This window comes from Euphorbia lathyris, chromosome 5, assembly GCF_963576675.1.
Source record: "Euphorbia lathyris chromosome 5, ddEupLath1.1, whole genome shotgun sequence".
NCBI lineage: Eukaryota > Viridiplantae > Streptophyta > Magnoliopsida > Malpighiales > Euphorbiaceae > Euphorbia > Euphorbia lathyris.
Genome location: NC_088914.1, coordinates 17,817,243 through 17,835,932, shown reverse-complemented (window position 1 = coordinate 17,835,932; position 18,690 = coordinate 17,817,243). Strand labels below are relative to the sequence as shown.

The window sequence follows — 18,690 nt, the reverse complement described above, 5'->3', positions numbered from 1 at the left end:
AACATTTATAATACCACTTTAAAATAAATATTGTTCCAATGGATTCCGACTGACTAAACAAATATGATAAATCACCTAATAGATTTAGGGTTTTTAGAATCTTAAGCCTAGTTCTAAAATGCAAAATACTATAGGGACAAATTTAGAGCATTTAGACAATATCCCAATTCTAAAATGATGATTAATGATCACTAATTACTAAAAATTACCAACATAAACACAGAGGCTAAAATATTGGATTATAGTAGCATTTGTTGTTTTGGATAAAGTTATATTTAGTGGGGTACTTGAGAGATTGCGGTGAAAACCAAGACACATGGCATAAAAATAAAGAACTCAAATTTCTTTTGTTGGGTTTTTCACGTTTTGGCTTTTACCCCCTTTTACTGGAGAAGAAAAATGAAAAAGTGTGCGCCTTTTTCCTATTGGTTTAGAATATTTATGCAAAGGTAGGCAACGAGAAAATTGTGGCATGCTATCCATTTTCAAACTCTGATTCTAAATTCTTCCTTCGATTCAAGCCAGCCAAACCTTTTTTTACTAATATACCAGAAGAGAGAGAAAGCAGAGAGAAGGCGAGAGAGAGAGAGAAAGAAAGAAAGAAAAGAGAAAGAAAGAGAGGTGCTTTTCTTTTCTGTTTCTTTAACCCCCTAATTTCATTTTAGAGGGTTTTGATCGTTAACTTCGAAAGTCTACACCTTTTCAAAGAGCTTTCTTCTTCTTCTTCCTTCATCCTCTTCTTCTTCTTCGCCTGGATTTGGGTTTTGGGGGTTTCTAATTTGATGGGAATGATACGATGGTGGATGTCTGCTCTGCAATTAACTGAGTTATTCGTGAGTACTTTAGTGCATATGTTATATGGGTTTTACATTTTCAGCACAGCTGTTGCTGGTGATCTTTCAAATGCTCTCAATGAATGGTTTTTAAAACCTAATGCTAATATTGTCTTCAAAGACGACGACGACGACTCTCTAATTTCTCCCCAAATTACTACCAGCGCTGCTGATCTTCCTCCTATTGTTTTGGTTCATGGAATTTTTGGATTTGGGAAAGGGGTATGTATATGAACTTTCTTTCTTGTTTTTTCTCATTTTTCCCCAATTTCAATGTTTGATTCATTTTGTGCCCTTGAAATTGATCTCATTGTGTTTGTTTGTTTGTTTGTTTCAGAGACTGGGTGGTTTATCCTATTTTGCTGGGGCTGAGAAGAAAGATGAGAAAGTTTTGGTGCCTGATTTGGGTTCTTTAACCAGCATATATGATAGGTGGGTACACAAAAGTTTGTTACTTTATGCCTTTCTTCTGGTTATTGTTGCTTGTTCTTGTCTATAAAGAAAAATTACATTTCCGAGGAAATTTCCGTCGCTAAACATATAATTTCCTCGGTACTGGATTTCAGGGCAAGGGAGTTGTTTTATTACTTGAAAGGAGGGGAGGTTGATTATGGTGAAGAACACAGCAATGCTTGTGGACATTCTCAATTTGGACGGATTTATGAACAAGGTTAAAATTAAGAGAGTTTTATACTTTTTTTCTGTTTGGCTTATTCTCTGTTTCCTCAGTTTTTATTTGATCATCCCTTTTTAAATCTGGTTTTCAGGGCATTATCCTGAATGGGATGAGGATCATCCAATTCACTTTGTAGGGCATTCAGCCGGAGCACAGGTTGTTAGAGTTCTGCAGCAGATGCTTGCAGATAAGGTTGGTTTGAAAACAACCAAATCAATTTAATATTCTATTGAAAAGTGTTTGTTTTGATTCTATGTTTGATGTGTTTGATTTAGGCATTTAAAGGGTATGAAAATACTTCTGAGAATTGGGTATTAAGCCTCACATCCTTATCTGGAGCCTTCAATGGAACTACTAGAACCTACTTTGATGGCATGCAGTAAGTATCTTATCCACTAGATCAATCATGAATTCAATCCACCAAAATCAGAATGCCTAAGTTAACCAGATTTTGAATTTCAGGCCAGAAGATGGAAAAACCATGAAACCAGTATGTCTGCTTCAAATTCTGCGGTTAGGAGTGATAATTTATGATTGGATTGACATACCATGGCTAAAAGCTTATTACAACTTTGGATTTGATCATTTCAACATGACAAGGAAGAAAATGGGGATTTTGGGGCTATTCAATTGCCTTTGGGGAAATATAGGTCCATTTGCATCAGGAGATTGGATACTTCCTGATCTTACAATTCAAGGATCTATGGAACTCAATTCTCATCTTCAAACCTTTCCAAACACTTACTATTTCAGCTATGCTACCAAAAGGACTAGAAAAATACTAGGTTACACTGTTCCTTCAACCATTCTTGGAATCCATCCATTGCTGTTCATTAGAGTTTTGCAGATGGCTCTTTGGAGTTACCCTTCTGATGTCCCTCCTCCTTACAAAGGATACAGGTTTGTTCATCAGTAAATCCTGTGTTGTCTCGGTAAATCGTGTTTTCGTATTAAAAAATTGACATATGTATGTGTAGGGATGAAGATTGGCTAGACAATGATGGAGCATTGAATACTGTATCATCAACACATCCTCGTCTTCCCATAGAACATCGAAGTCATTTCATGGCAAATGATTCTGATTGTCAAAACTTGCAACCTGGAGTCTGGTTAGTTTTTGTTTTATCTTCTCTCTTTTTATAAGTCCATTGGTCCGCACAGTCCGTCCAAATCCGTGACTTAACATGATAGCCTAGTAGGCTAGTCAAACTATAACACCTTAAATTTCATTTTTTGACATAAAAAAAGAGCAATGATGTCAAACTTATCCATGTCATCATTTTGTTATTTGTTTTCTTTACGGATTTTATTGATCACGACTTTAATGTTAGTAGTTTAGGCGACATGAATATATTTTGGCCCTATTTGGTAATTAGATGTTAGCTGTTAGCTGATTATCTTTTTGATTAGCTGATTTGAGTAGCGGATTGTGTGAACTTGTTTGGTAAAACTTAGCTGATTGCTAATAGTTGTTTGTGTAAAATGACAAATAAGGACATGGTTAAACATTTATTTGGGATTGAAGAGTATTAATTAGGGCTAAAAATGTCCCCTTAAAAAAACTCCTAAAATGAGTTTTTTTCAAAATTAGCTTTTTGGACCTAATAAGCTCTTTCAAACCTCTCATCAGCAAACACTCTAAAATGGCTCAAACATCTAATTTTACTCCAAAAAGCTCTTTACCAAACAGGGTCTTTATCCATTTTTTTAATCAAGTTAGTTCAAAGGCTAATACATTCCTAAACCGTGTACTTTTCTAGCAAGGCTTAACACATTCCTAACCCCTTTACTTGTCCAGAAAAGTCAAATGCCTCTTATTTTGGAAACGCTCTAAACTTGCTTAAAGTGACTTATGAACTCCCTGAACTTTCTTAAAGTGATCTATTGACCTCTGGAACTTGCTTACAGTAATTTTTTTTTTTTTTTTTTTTAGCCAAGGCCTTGACTAACACAGGGGCATATATACCTAAAAATGCAGGTACTACAAGATAGTGGAAGCAGATCACATATTTTTCATAGTGAACAGGGAAAGAGCAGGAGTTCAATTTGATCTTATGTATGATACAATATTTCAAAGATGCAGAAAACATGTTTTTAGGAAGTCACCCCAAACAGTTCCTAATGAATCTCCTCACCAGTAGAAAAAGTACTCACCATATATCATCAGTAGAAGAGAAGAACAACAAAAAAAAAAAAAGATAGATAGAGAGAGAATTATCACATTGCATTAATGGTAATTTTGATACAAATTTCTTTTTGTGATTATCATATTGCAGCAGTGGTGTGGTATTAGTCTTTCCAGTTTCTTCTTTTTTTTTTTTTTCTTTACTGTAATGAATTTCTCTGAGCTAATTCCATCGTAAATAATGTTAAATAGGATGAACATCCTTCGTTAATACATTTTCTAACCAATTAGGAATAGAAAAGCGGTAAAGTTACTAGATTGGAAAGGACATGCCGAGTAAAAAAATGGACAGCCTTATTCGCTGTATGAGGAATGACAGGAACCTGCCATTTCAACCCGAGTCTAAGAATATTCGAACTCCAAAATGATATTATTGCTCAATTTGGAAGAAAAGAAAGTATCTCGTTGAAAACTTCTAGCGTTGCTTTATTAGCAGTGGTAAGTTTAAAGAATGCAAATCATGAAATCCAAGAACTCCTTGATCTTTTCTATGGCACAATTTGGACCATTCAACCCAATAGATATTGTGGTTCCTAGAATTCTTCGTATCCAACCAATATGAGTTTATCTTCTTATGTAATTCATTACAAGTAGGACGGTATTGAAGAAAAGTACTCATGTTAAAAGTTGGAAGAGCTTGAGCCACTGATTTACATCATATTCTTTGATCCCTATACTAGATAATAAACGGAATACCTAACTACTAGACTGTTTTCTTATTCTGTCAATTGAGAAAAAGAAAAGTACTTTGCTTAAACCCGTAAATAAGCAATGGAGGCCCAAATACCGACCCATATCAAGAGGGGAATTGACTTTCAACAGAGCACACAGCTACCTGATTAAATCGGTCTAAAATTTATGTATTTTAGACTTAATTCGTTAATACATGTTAATTAATTAAATTAAAATTGTTATTTTATTTTGTTAATTTAAGGAAAATAAAATCACATTGAATTACTAAATTAAATTAACTAAGTTAGAGAAATTTTACTATACACATGGAGCAATATACTTGATCAATTAATTTATGCCACTCGTATACATTTAATTTTTAACACTAATCAACTCTACTCTAATTAAATCGTATGTATCTCTCTTTTAATTGTTCGGATGTAAAGATTCCAGTTTATAATGTAAAATTCTATCATAATTCTCAATTTCATCTGTTGAACTCAACATAAAAAAAAAAAAAAAAAACATAATTCTTCAGCCGTTGGGGAAATGCAACTTTTAATATTTTGAGCAAATTGAATATCAATTTGGTCCATGAAACCAAATAGTTTTGCTTGATTAGTTTAGGATATTGTGTTTATAACTCAAGCCCAGTCTAAGGAGAAAGTTATATTATAGGCCTGGAATAGTTAGAGGAGCTTTTGTGTCGATCACTTCCATTTCTTTTCGTTAGACCATCAGTAGCACTCATATCTACAGCCCGAACTCGATTATTTCTTAATAATGATTGTACTTTACAAGTCACGTTAAATTTTAGCATGAACTAGAATGAAAGAGCTCGCTCCACCCATGAGTAAATATTTCATAGTAGTTTCATTAAACCGTATAATCATTCCGGATAACACTTGCATCTTCTGTAATACTTGCATCTTTTGTATTACCACGGCGATAGACAATAACTCCCTCTTAATATAACTTACAACTTCATCGTAATGTGCTCTCCAATGAATAGGGATATCGATATTCCTGAAACTCAGAAAAGAAAAAATGTTATATAGTATGAGACTATTTACAACTAGCCAATTAATAATTTTCAGTTGTACTAAGAAGTGCATCAAAGATGCAGTCATTGGTTCTCCCAACGTATCACGTTATTCATGCGTTAAATCAATAATTTAATGTTACGTTATATCTGAACCAAAAAAAATATTAACATCGTATGATTAATTAATTGCATATTTTGTATTAATTATTTATATGAAATTCTAGACCCTAAAAAAATAAACATATAGACTCTAAATTATAAACCCTATACACTAACATATGAAGCAGTATCAAATTATTAACTCATCATATAGATGATATGGTGCACTGGAAGTACAATATAATTTTTGGGTTGAGATATAAGATATATAACAGGGGCAATGTACAAAAATACTGCCAATATTGGTAGACTAGAGGAGTTTTATATGTAACATCATAAATGATATAATTAGAATAATAGTATTCGTAAGTTGCGTCAATTTCACTCATAACGTTTGAAAATTGGGCTAATTATCCGTCATTAGAGAACTTTATCTATTCACGAATCCTAATATCTTTACTTTACATGTGCATCCTATTATTACTCATTAGTATAAGATCAAGACACAAATATACACATATGAAAAAAAAAAAAGTAATTTTTTTTATCCCATATTCTCCAACATATCAAAGGCATGTGCATAGGAGAGATTTTTGAATTTTTTATTTTATTTCATGTGTGTACATATGTCTTTAATCTGTTGGTAATGAGTGACAATATGACACACATATAGAGTAGAAATAATGAGATACATAACTGCATAAATTATAATTATAATTAGAGGGTTTCTTGCATTTTTTTGAAGAAATTGCGAGCGTGTCAAAAAGTTTGTAGAAAACTTACAAAAACTTAACCAACTGACTTTTAATAGAAGATTGTGAAAGCTTAAAAAGATAAAAAAACCTAGTAGGGATGACCAGCTCATTTGGCACTTTACAACTAATGGAATATATTCTTCTAAGTCAGGCTACCGTCTGATGTTAGTGTTGGGAATCAGGAGAGCTGAGGATAGAGGTTGGCTGAAGTTGTGGAGCCTAGCTGTACCGCCAAAAATGAAGTTTTTTGGCTGGAAGTTGGTTTCAGGTATTTTGCCCCTTCGGATTAGATTGGCGGGTCGAGATGTGGCGGTTCCAATAGCTTGTCTACTGTGTCCGAACGATGTGGAGTACGGATGGCACCTGTTCGCAGGCTGTAGCTATGCACGACAGTGTTGGGATGTCGTAGGCCTTGAGCCTCCTGACGCTGAATAGGAGAGGATTGAGGGATGGGCACTGCACATGTGTGCAGTATCAGATGCCAGTGTTGTGGAAAGAAGCCTAGTGACCCTTTGGGCAATCTAGCAATCAAGGAATACGCAATTGTGGAAGCAGAATCGTGTTAGCCCCGTGCAAACGATGGATATGGCATTGAAGTGGGTTGTTGAGTGGAAACTCGCACATGAGAGACACAAAGACCAAGGCATTGGTCTGAGCTCAGCCCCTGTAGTTATGTCACATGACAGTAGAAGGATTGGCGAATCTTCTGCTGCTGGTGTAGCAGTCATGACCAACCTGGATGCACCAATGATTATTAGCACTAACCCTTTTCTTACAGGTGAAAGCGCTGATGTGGGAACGAGGTAAGGCCGTCCTGTAGAAGAACAAGCCAGAATTGCAGACTTACACGCTCTCTATACTGATATGGATGTAACTGCTGATGCGTTGGGGAGCCCCAGACCTGCTGCTATTGTTGATGCTGGTGATGATGTTGTTGCTGATACTGCTGTTGATGCTGTTGACACTGTTGCTGACCCTGCTGCTGCGGCTACTGACCCTGCTGCTGTTATCGTAGACGCTGCTGGCGGGCGTAGGAATGCTGCTGAGGCTGCTGCTTCTCTAGCGTCAACCAGAAATACGACATACATTGGTTATTTGGCTCCTTGCGCTAGACAGATACAGCTGTTTCTAGTTTTTTCACCGCAACTGGATGAGATACAGCTGAGGAATTGACAACTTCTCTTGCTCACCAGCCGCCCCTAATAAACCGACGACACATCCGATGGACAAGGCCCGAGATAGGGAAATGGAAATGCAACACAGATGCTTCAGTATTTGTTGATGATGGTATGTTTGGAGCAGGTGCGGTTTTGAGGGACAATAATGGGGATTACATTGTGGGCTTTAGTATGCACTCAAATGGGTGTATCACTACTAAATTGGCAGAAGCTTTAGCCCTAAGGGATAGTATGGAGTGGATACAATCTATGGGATATCAGAATGTGACTTTTGAGACAGACTCGAAGAATGTGGTCGATAATATACTTTCAAATAAGCGAGATCTTACTGAATTTGGATCTATCATCGAGGATATTAGATTTCGCGTGAGGAACAACCCGAGTTTTTCGGTAGTATTCGTTTCAAAGTTAGCGAATAAGGTGGCCCATATTTTGGCACGCAATGCTCGTTTCTTTGCTAATTCTTTCATTCATTCTAGTAGTCTTGTATTCTTGTTAAGCAGCCTAGCTAAGGATGCTTCTATTCTTTAATTAATAAGAGCTCTTTTTCTTAAAAAAAAAAATGAAAAAACCCATTTCATAATTAATACTGTAAAGAAAATGACTTAATTAAACAAAACGATGCTGAATTGCAAATAAACTTTAGGAACAAAAATTAAGCTAGAATTGGAATTGGAAAAGAAAGCTTACATATCTTTATAACTAATTAATTAATCAATTAGTGATTCATAAAACCCAATTAGTTATAAATTAACTAATTTAATCAGAAATTATATTTAATTGTAAATTCGGCCCAAATTAATTAATAGGTGAAATAGGGATAAAATTAATTGAAGTTGCAAATGTTAAGGATATTTTTATATTATTTATGACATTAAAATTAAAATTTCTATTGATTATAAATTAATACCTTATTCCTCTATAATATTATGTAGATTTTTTTTATTATGATTTTAACGTTCTTATATAATATTGATTCAAAAAACAAAAAAAAACGTTCTTATATAATATAAACATCTACTTTTCTAATTGTAAAATTAGTATTTTGGTGCATTAAGTCCGAGGATTTTAGAGGAAATTAGATCAAAAATCACATTTTAATTTTTATTTATATTTATAAAAATCATTTTTATGTATTTTATCATTATATGATTTTAAATCTTAAAATATAAGAATATCACAACTTTAATTTTATTTTTGTCAATTTTTCAGTTAGTTACTTATAAAAAAAATAAATTTAAAAAAAAACCTACCAAATTTAATATTTTAATAAATTTGTTTAAGAGAATGAGACACTTGTAAATAATTTATTAATTCCGACTATGTGTAATTTACTCATGATTTTAAATTTTAGCTGAGTTTGGGTGAAGTAGGCCCACCAATAGTCATATTCGGTCCACAAACTTATTTACTTGTGAATAGATAGATCGGGCTGACCTTTGAAAATAGGTTTTATCCATATCAGAATTGATAACAACCCAAATTATTCTTGAATAAGGAATAAAGGAAAATTAATAGAAATAATAGCAAACCATTATTCATTCTAAAAGAGATATTTATTCATGATTAATGTGGAATTAATGATAATTAATGCAGGGGCGAATATGCAAATAATGAGGAAAAGGAAGGAGTCTCTAGCATTATACCACGCCACGTGGACCATGGCGAGATACGCCATAACGAGATACGCCCGATGAGAGCGAGTAGTGGAGACCCGCCATAGCTCTCAAGGAGAGCGTACATACGCCTTGACAGATCTAAGAATACCAAAAGGCGCCTTTATTACCATCCATGAATGAGAATAAATACAATTAAATGGCAATTAATAGCCATTAAAGGGGAATAAAGACTTGACTGTTCGAATACCTCAACTCTGAGGGTTTCGATGCTAAATGCTGGGATTAATGGAGAATTGATAGCAATTAAAGATGACTAATGACATGACTCTTCACCTGCTTCCCAATTAATGCTGAAGGTTACAGAAACCTATATAAATACCCCAACTTCCTAGGATCAAAGGTACACTTACTGATTCTCTACTTTTGTGCTTACAGTTTATTCTCAGAAATATTACTGACTTTGGCATCGGAGTGTCCCCGGCCGATCCCAACGGCGCCTCACAGGGAAGTGCTCCGATCAAGGATTTTTCCACAAGTTATCAATTGGTGCGGTGAAGGTGGATCTCTAACAAACAGAAGATCACAAAATCTTGATTGTATAGAGTTTCACAAAGAACAAAACAATGGAGTCAACAGAATAGAAATCACAATCTCAAACTTTGGCTCAATCAGTACAACAAATCTATCCAAAGATACAGTTCTCCATATATTGGTGGGAAAGAGTTTTCTACATTAAATCTGGAATTTTATGATGAAAAAGATAAGTTTCCTCTCCTTTCTTATTCCATTTTTAATTAAAGAAAATTGAGATCCCTCACTCTTATAAAGTGTTATGAATATCATTACATGTTATTATGATAAATCTAATAAACTGTGAAAGATGAAGTCATAAACACAAATCTTTCATTAAATCTTGCATGCTTACTATGCCCTCATATTTTTATGCATGACAAGTGTAATATGATATTATCATTGAATTAGTACAAACGCATGTATAAGACCCGTAATCTTGGGATTTACAAAAAAAAATCATCCATTCAATGTGATTTTGTCATTTGATATTAAAATATCATAAAAGGGCTTATGTAATTACAAATGATTTAGATCTGGTCGGTCTTTTGGAAGAATATGCATATAACTATTAGAAGAAATTATAAAAAAATCATATTTGGTTTTTCCTTGTACAATTCACCATCTATATATGGCTTTTCTCCTATATAGTACTTTTAATATAAAAAATTCATATTTTTGAATACTGTTTTGTCAAACAGTTATTTCATTCCTTTTTTTACAAGGATGTGTCTATTCATATAAAAACTGTTTATTTGACATTGTTAGAATTTCTGTTACCAACACAAGAGACTTAAAAATATTGAGTCTATTTGTAATTATCCTGTAATTGTCCCTAACTATTAAGGCCATTATGGGCTGATGAATTACCAAATTGGATAAACAAAACTTTCATGTCCTGAGCTAACTACAAAATAGTGCAAGTGTCGGTTTCGGATCAGAACATTAATTTATGCAAAATTCTTAGGATATACATGAGAATTCCTTAAAGATTGGAGGATTGTATGTGAAGGTAGGTGAGAGTGGATTTTGAGTAATTTTTTTTACACTCCAAATTGGAGGAGAATCATGGTACATGTATTTTTCTTCCAAAATTACCCTTTCTCTTTTATTTTATTCGTACAAATGAAATGATATAAGAGTAATTTTATATATAACTATATTATTAAATCATCACTTACCTTTCTTTAATTACACCTCATTCAAATGAGGCATTAATGATCTCTGAATGCCATTAATGTATAAATGCACAATATTAATTGCAAGTAAATAGCAACTATGTAAGATATCTTACCCAATATAGAATGTCATAACTTTTATGACGTTTAAAATAAATATGCTATCTTGGATATTAATGCGCATTGAAATACAAAAGGACATTATTCTTAAACCATTCTCATTATGGTTATTTATTAAGAATTCATTATGATATTCATGTGCAGTAGCAATCTTTATGGTTATGACCGTCATACGTGATATTATTATTAAAACAAGCACGATTAAAATTCTATTATGAATTTGTTTGACATATAATATTTACTCGGTTTTATCCTTTGACTAAGCTCATTCTAGAGTCAGGGACCAACGTGAAGGAATTATTAAGTTGATTCCAAGATGAGCTAAAAATTCCATAAAGAGACATTGCATTATACATGATATTTTCCAACAAGGTCAATGCAAACAGTCTTTTGCTATGAAGTATGTTTCGTGGATCAAGCCACTCATCCCCAAGGTAAGTGAATATAGCTTTTATGCCTTACCACAATCTTTTAATAATGGACAGGGTATGCCCCACTTCTGGAGTTCTTTCAGTGCTAACCCACAGGTACAAGGGAATTGCTAATAATGCAACCAGTGTCAAACACTAGCATGAAAAATAAAGCTCAATCCAGAGAAGTGTATATTCAGAGTCGCTTCAGAAAAATTCCTTGACTATGTCATTAGCAAAAAAGGAGTTAGAGCAAATCCAGATAAAGTAAAAAGCCCTGCGAGGAAAAAGGTGAAAAGAGCGCCTAAATAAAAGCCATGAGAGGAAAAAGGTGAAAAGAGCGCCTAAATGAAAGCCCCACTGTGGGTGAGAAAGATCCAGAGGTTGAACGGACGGATCATCGTACTAGAAAGATTGTCAACAAGCATATCAAGGTATAAAACAATTCCTAGCAGAACCACCCTTGATGAGCAGGCCAATCTGAAGGGGAGACCTGTATTTGTATCAATCTGTCATGGATAAAGCTATGTGCACCGTGGTTATTCAAGAAGAAGAAGGTCAGCAGTTCTCCATCTATTATGTTAGCAAAATGTTGAAGGATGCGGAGACAAGATATTCGAAGCCAGATAAAATGGCTCCCACGGTTGTGACAACATCCATCCGCGTTAAACCATAGCTCCAAGCATAACCTCAACATGATCGAGATCAAGATCAAGACCGGCTTCACCATCATGATTCAACATTGAACACACGAATGATGAGATTGAAAGGCGAGTGCATGCCGCTCTGGATAGACAAGAGAACAATGCAGAAAGATACGCCATCCAGTTAACAGGAATTCGCCATTCACAGCGCGAATCATGGGGTACGAGGCGGAAAAAATGATTAAAGCTTCCAACTTATCACAATATAAAAGAAAAGAATCAATATAAGCGGGACATTACATATCCCGAACCCAAAGGAGGGGAGTATGTAACCGTTGGAAGAAACGCCAAAGCGTACTACAGGTTGGCCACCACACTGAAGCTTGCTGGGAGCTGGCAAACTAGATAGCTTTGTCTAGAATAACAAATAACAAGACGACAAGAAGAAGACAGATCCCAAAAAGAAATTCAAAAGTGTCATTAATGTCATAGCAGATGGACCAGTGTATCAGCCACCCGTGGAAGAAGCAAAAATATCCGTTCTGGATAAAACATCCCTCAATTGCCCCTTTTGCAGAAACAGGTTCAGTAATCTCTCCACATACAGATGCGTTGCCAATTGAAGGATGGGAGATGAAATAAAGCGAGTAATGGTAGACACGGGCAGTTCTTGCAATGTCATCACCATAGGTGCATTCGCCAAACTAAAGGTTGATCCGATCCAAATAGAAACAACCATTGTTGACATCATGGGAGTGACAGGTCACACTATCCGGACCAAGGACCAGGTAACTTTGGAATGCAAGCTGGCGGATGATGATCAAGCGTGGATTGGTGATCTGGAGTTCTCTATTATGAATGGACAATCAGCTTATAACATCATTCTTGGGCGGCCGTTCATCTCAGAGGTTGCAGCCCTAATTTCCATCCGTCGTATGGCAATGTACATTCCCACCAGCAAAGGAGGAATAATGATTAGCGGGAACTAAAAGGCGGTTCAAGAGACCTACTCGGCATCGCTATCGATCCGCCCACAATTCAAAAATGACGAAGGTGAGGAAGATGAACTTGTCACTACAGCTTTGGGCGACACAAAAACGCTCCTTATTGCTGATGGAAAGCGGGTGCGGATCGCCAAAGGATTAAAACATGAGATCAAGGAGGATGTTACAAAAGTTCTCATTGAGTCTGAAAGCCTATTTGCATAGGAGAATGAGATCCCCACAGGAGTAAGCCCAGATGTGATTACTCATAAGTTAAACATCATTGAGGATGCGGTTCTAGTTGCTCAGAAAAGACGGAACCATAGGCCTAAAAATCAGTATTTTTACGTATTCTTATATGTGCATTAAACTGTTATAGTATCCTATATTTTATAATTTATTCTTTCTCGCCATACTTCTTATATTCATTTGCCTAGCTTTTATTCCTGATATACGCCCAGTGGCTGGCGAATGAAAAGTTCCACAGATGGATCAATTACCTCAAAGATAGGACAATTGATCCCCATCACGGGCGGATCCCCTTTCCACAAAGATAAGAAGCACAGACCCTCAGGAGCTTTCAAATGAGCTCAACTCTCTCCTCAAAGACAGGAAAAATATTGGTCACCATCAAAAGCGGGTTAAAATTATCTCAAACATGAGAAAATTACACCCTAAACTTTCTCCTTAAAGATATGAGAACAATAATCTCAGCGGCGGATCAATCTACCTCAAAGATAGGAAACAATTAATCGTCGTCAGAGACAGAGTTAAAAAATTTCTCAGACATGAGAAATTTACACTCTCAAATACTCTTCCCAAAGAAGAGTCTCAAGACCTGGCGGCGGATCGATTCACCTCAAAGATAGGAAGCAAATCGATCGCCTAAGGCAGCTTAACTTCCTCACCAGGAATAAAAGCTTCTAACCTTCACAAAGGTTCACACATTGGGGTACGGCTGACCACCTACCCTAAACAATCGGAGAAATCCTAAACCAGATTCTAAAAAGTTACTTGCTAAAAGATATAATGCATTAGTAAAAATAGTTCTGGAAAGAAAAGGGTTCATCCAACAATGAAGCCTCGTCTTCATCCAAGTAATGAAGCCTCGTCTTCATCTCCAAATAATGAAGCCTCGTCTTCATCCAAGTAATGAAGCCTCATCTTCATCCAAGTAATGAAGCCTCGTCTTCATCTCCAAATAATGAAGCCTCGTCTTCATCTCCAAACAATGAAGCCTCATCTTCATCAAAGTAATGAATTCACGTCTTCATCATAGAAATAACGAAGTCTCGCCTTCACAAATGCAAAGTAAAAACACTTTGGAAAATGAGTAAAGGCTAAAAAGGCAAGTGCCTAGAGTGCCAAAACCCTCCACAAAATGCACAAAAGTCCCTAAATGGCTGATCATTCTTACTGATCCCTAAGGTCGGGTCATTCTCCTCAATATGGCAGAACTAAAGAAAAAAAGTCCCTAAGGCGAATCATAATCCTATGCGGTAGGAACAAATGGTCCCATAAAGGGCGGGTTATTCCATTTCTAAAAGAAATATAACTCTCAAAAAGCCCCTAGAGGCTAACAATGGATACAGTTGACCACCTATTCATGAAAAAGAAAAAACCCCTAAAAGTGCATCATATCCATATATGATCCCATCTAGGGCGGGTCCACTTTCCTCCAAGATGGAAAAATAAAACACCATTTAGACAGCCCTAAAGAGCTTTTTATACCTTTAGTGGGGGGGCTTCTGATAACAACCCAAATTATTCTTGAATAAGGAATAAGGGAAAATTAATAGAAATAATGGCAAACCATTATTCATTCTAAAAGAGATATTTATGCATGATTAATGTGGAATTAATGATAATTAATGCATGGGCGAATATGCAAATAATGAGGAAAAGGAAGGAGTCTCTAGCATTATGCCACGCCACGTGGACCATGGCGAGATACGCCATAACGAGATACGTCCGATGAGAGCGAGTAGTGGAGACCCGCCATAGCTCTCAAGGAGAGCGTACATACGCCTTGACAGATCCAAGAATACCAAAAGGCGCCTTTATTACCATCCATGAATGGGAATAAATACAATTAAATGACAATTAATAGCCATTAAAGGGGAATAAAGACTTGACTGTTCGAATACCTCAACTCTGAGGGTTTCGATGCTAAATGCTGGGATTAATGGAGAATTGATAGCAATTAAAGATGAGTAATGACATGACTCTTCACCTGCTTTCCCATTAATGCTGAAGGTTACAGAAACCTATATAAATACCCCAGCTTCCTAGGATCAAAGGTACACTTACTGATTCTCTACTTTTGTGCTTACAGTTTATTCTCAGAAATATTACTGACTTTGGCATCGGAGTGTCCTCAGCCGATCCCAACGGCGCCTCACAGGGAAGTGCTCCGATCAAGGATTTTTCTCCAAGTTATCAAGAATGAACTTTGAGATTTGTAAAATTAGTATTTTGGTGCATTGAGTCCGATGATTTTAGAGGAAATTAGATCAAAAATCACATTTTAATTTTTATTTATATTTATGAAAATCGTTTTTATGTATTTTATCATTATATGATTTTAAATCTTAAAATATAAGAATATCACAACTTTAATTTTATTTTTGTCAATTTTTCAGTTAGTTACTTATAAAAAAAGAAATTTTTAAAAAAAACCTATCAAATTTAATATTTTAATAAATTTGTTTGAGAGAATGAGACACTTGTAAATAATTTATTGATTCTGACTATGTGTAATTTACTCATGATTTTAAATTTTAGCTGAGTTTGGGTGAAGTAGGCCCACCAATAGTCATATTCGGTCCACAAACTTATTTACTTGTGAATAGATAGATCGGGCTGACCTTTGAAAATAGGTTTTATCCATATCAGAATGAACTTTGAGACTTGATCCGCCATAGTTAGGGATGTAACTGGGGCGGAGAATACCCATACCTGCCGGGGCCCCGCCCCGACGTGGCGGGGATTCCCCACCCCGTTTGTTAACAGGGACACGTTCCATTTTATGTTAACCATTAATTATGAAAATATATTAATTTATAATGTTGAAATATTTTCAAACAATTAAAATAAGATTCACAGATTTTACAACTCTAATTTCTTATCTCTTTCTTTTCGAGATACACAGTGTGCCTCGCCTCACTCGCCTCTCCATTCTCTTCTGCTTCCTTTCTAAGTTTCTATCTCCTCCACACTCAATTCTACCGCCGTCCGCCGCCACCACGTCGCACCACCACCTCACCTCCATTCTTCTCTTCTGATTCCTTTCTAGGTTTCTATCTCCTCCACACACAACTCTACCGCCGTCCGCCGCCACCACGTCGCACCACCACCTCACCTCCATTCTTCTCCTTTCTAGGTTTCTATCTCCTCCATGCTCATCTCCACCTCCTCCACCGTCGCCTCCACCTCTTCGCTTCTCCTACTCGGGTAAGTTTTCTAAACTCCGAAGTTTGATATTTGAAGTTCTAAACTCTGTATTTGGTGTTATAAAATAGATGATTTGTGTTTGGAATTAATTTATACATACTGCTATATATATATATATATATCAATGTTAAACATTGTCTTTTTATGTAGTGGATTTAGCAATCAAGTTAAGAAATTTGTGCATTGTAGTATTTGGTCAAAAGGGTTAAGAATTCATGTGAAGTACAGTAACTAAAAGTTATTGTGAATTTCTGTGGCTATTTTAGCTGATGGGATCACTGTTATTAAACGGTATGGGATTTGATTTACTGTACTCGGGGATTCCCCGTACCCGCGGGGATCCCCGTGGGTCGGGGACAGTTTTTGTCCCCATTTAGCTGGCGGGGACGGGGACGGGGTTGGGAAACCAAATCCCCGTCCCACCCCGTTTAAATCCCTAGCCATAGTCCAACCCATTTAAAGAATAACATAGAGTTTTTAACATTATAAAATTATAATAAATCATACTATCAAAACTAATTCTCAATTCACAAATAAAATATAATGATCATTTTATATCCTAATTAAAAAACTTTACATACCAAATTTATAAATCATAAACTCTAAAAAATTATGTCTTAAACACTTAATTTATAAATTCAAATCCTTAAAATATATTATAATTTAAATTAATGTTTCATTAGGTTCTAGTTTTTATTTCACCTATGGATTAATTGTTAAAACCTTAGAGAATTGTTTCCACTCTTTCTATTAAGGGAAACTTTTTATAATAGCTCGAGACCAAATTGGTTTGAGCCATTCAGATTTTGATACGTCAATATAATTGTTGACGAGTCAATATCTAAATGTTTCAGGACCAGTTGGTATCAAATCATTGCAAAATTTCTATATGATTAATTGGTGATGGAGCAATCAAGCAAGTATGAAATACAATCCAATCAAGTTTTTTTTTTTTTTTGCTAGCGGTTATAATTTGTCAAAAGGAAAGGTGTATACCTCGTCACAACTTTATAAGAGATATATTTGTTGGATAATAATAAATTGATTTAACTGTATTTTTTTTATTAAAAGAAACAGTTTTATTGAACTGCTTGGGACAAAAAGAAACAATTATGCTGTTTGAATAAAAGCTCAAACGTTGCCTTATTCGTTTAATATAAGAGTTTTTTTATTTATTTCAATAAGGAATAAGTAAGTATCATTTTATAAAATAAAAAATTTGTTTTTCTTTGATGTGAGCGAAAATGAACATAATTGTACTATAAAAAGTCTTGCGCTAAGTAATAACATGTGCTTTCTTTTCTTATTTAAAGAATTTATTGTGTATTATTGTTTTATTATTCAGGCCCATGTAATTTCTGATAGTGTAGGTCATTTTTGGAATGGAAAGGCTGGAATTAGATCAAAAAGAAATATTTGTGAAGAAATGAGAAGATAGTGGATTCGATGCTCTTTTTGTAATAGGATGGTGACGTCAATAAGACTATCACCTGTTTATCGTTTTGTTTTGGAGTTTCTTTTAAAGTACAATGACATTTTAGTATTTTTCAACTGCAACTTCTGTTTCTCCTTTACTTGTATTATGATCATGGAATCATTCTATAAGCACTCTATTGTGAATGGAACGGGCAATATTTATACACATTGGGCTCCATTACATTAGCATTGGGAAATTTTCAATATGCATTTTTATATGGCCAGTTATGGGATTTGACGGGTGATTATGGTCCTGAACTTGGATCAAAAAATGATTGGCCCTATAAACTTACAAAGTGTCTCGTGAGTCTTCTAAATTTCATATCTAACATTTACCCTTTAATTTCAAATTAAAAATATTAACTACACCTTCAAATTTAAATATTGATATATTTTATATAAATTTAAGCTATAAACTTTACTTAAAAAAATTAATTTTAAATATAAGTAAGTTTCTCTTTATATGAAATGATAAAATAAATAGAATTCTAGAGAATGTATTGAATATTTTAAAAATATTTGTCTTTTCTATTCATATTATATTGTGACTCTATTATAATTGCAGTCTAATTGTTGTATTTTAGTAAATTAAATATACTAAAATATTAGTTTAGAAAAAACTAACAAAATGAGATAATATCCTCACGGGATTCCTATTATCTACTGGAAAGTATAGAGATAAATTAGTCTTTACATGTGTTAATGTGCCGGAGATGAGAAATCCCCGTTGTAGATGAAGATGTTGATGGAATAACTCGTTCTATCCTAAACCGTCCCATTGACTTATAATTTTT

At 34.9% G+C, this 18,690-nt stretch overlaps 1 protein-coding gene across 1 annotated transcript; it reads left to right on the top strand.

Moving 5' to 3' along the window:
- The first annotated feature begins 453 nt into the window (after positions 1 to 453).
- Positions 454 to 3,888, top strand: LOC136229340 (uncharacterized). The gene is made up of 8 exons (XM_066018056.1): positions 454 to 1,055; positions 1,171 to 1,265; positions 1,400 to 1,503; positions 1,601 to 1,701; positions 1,785 to 1,888; positions 1,972 to 2,409; positions 2,487 to 2,618; positions 3,488 to 3,888. The coding sequence occupies exons 1-8, from the start codon at positions 783 to 785 to the stop codon at positions 3,648 to 3,650; spliced, it is 1,410 nt and encodes a 469-aa protein (XP_065874128.1). The 5' UTR covers positions 454 to 782; the 3' UTR covers positions 3,651 to 3,888.
- Positions 3,889 to 18,690: the final 14,802 nt, after the last annotated feature.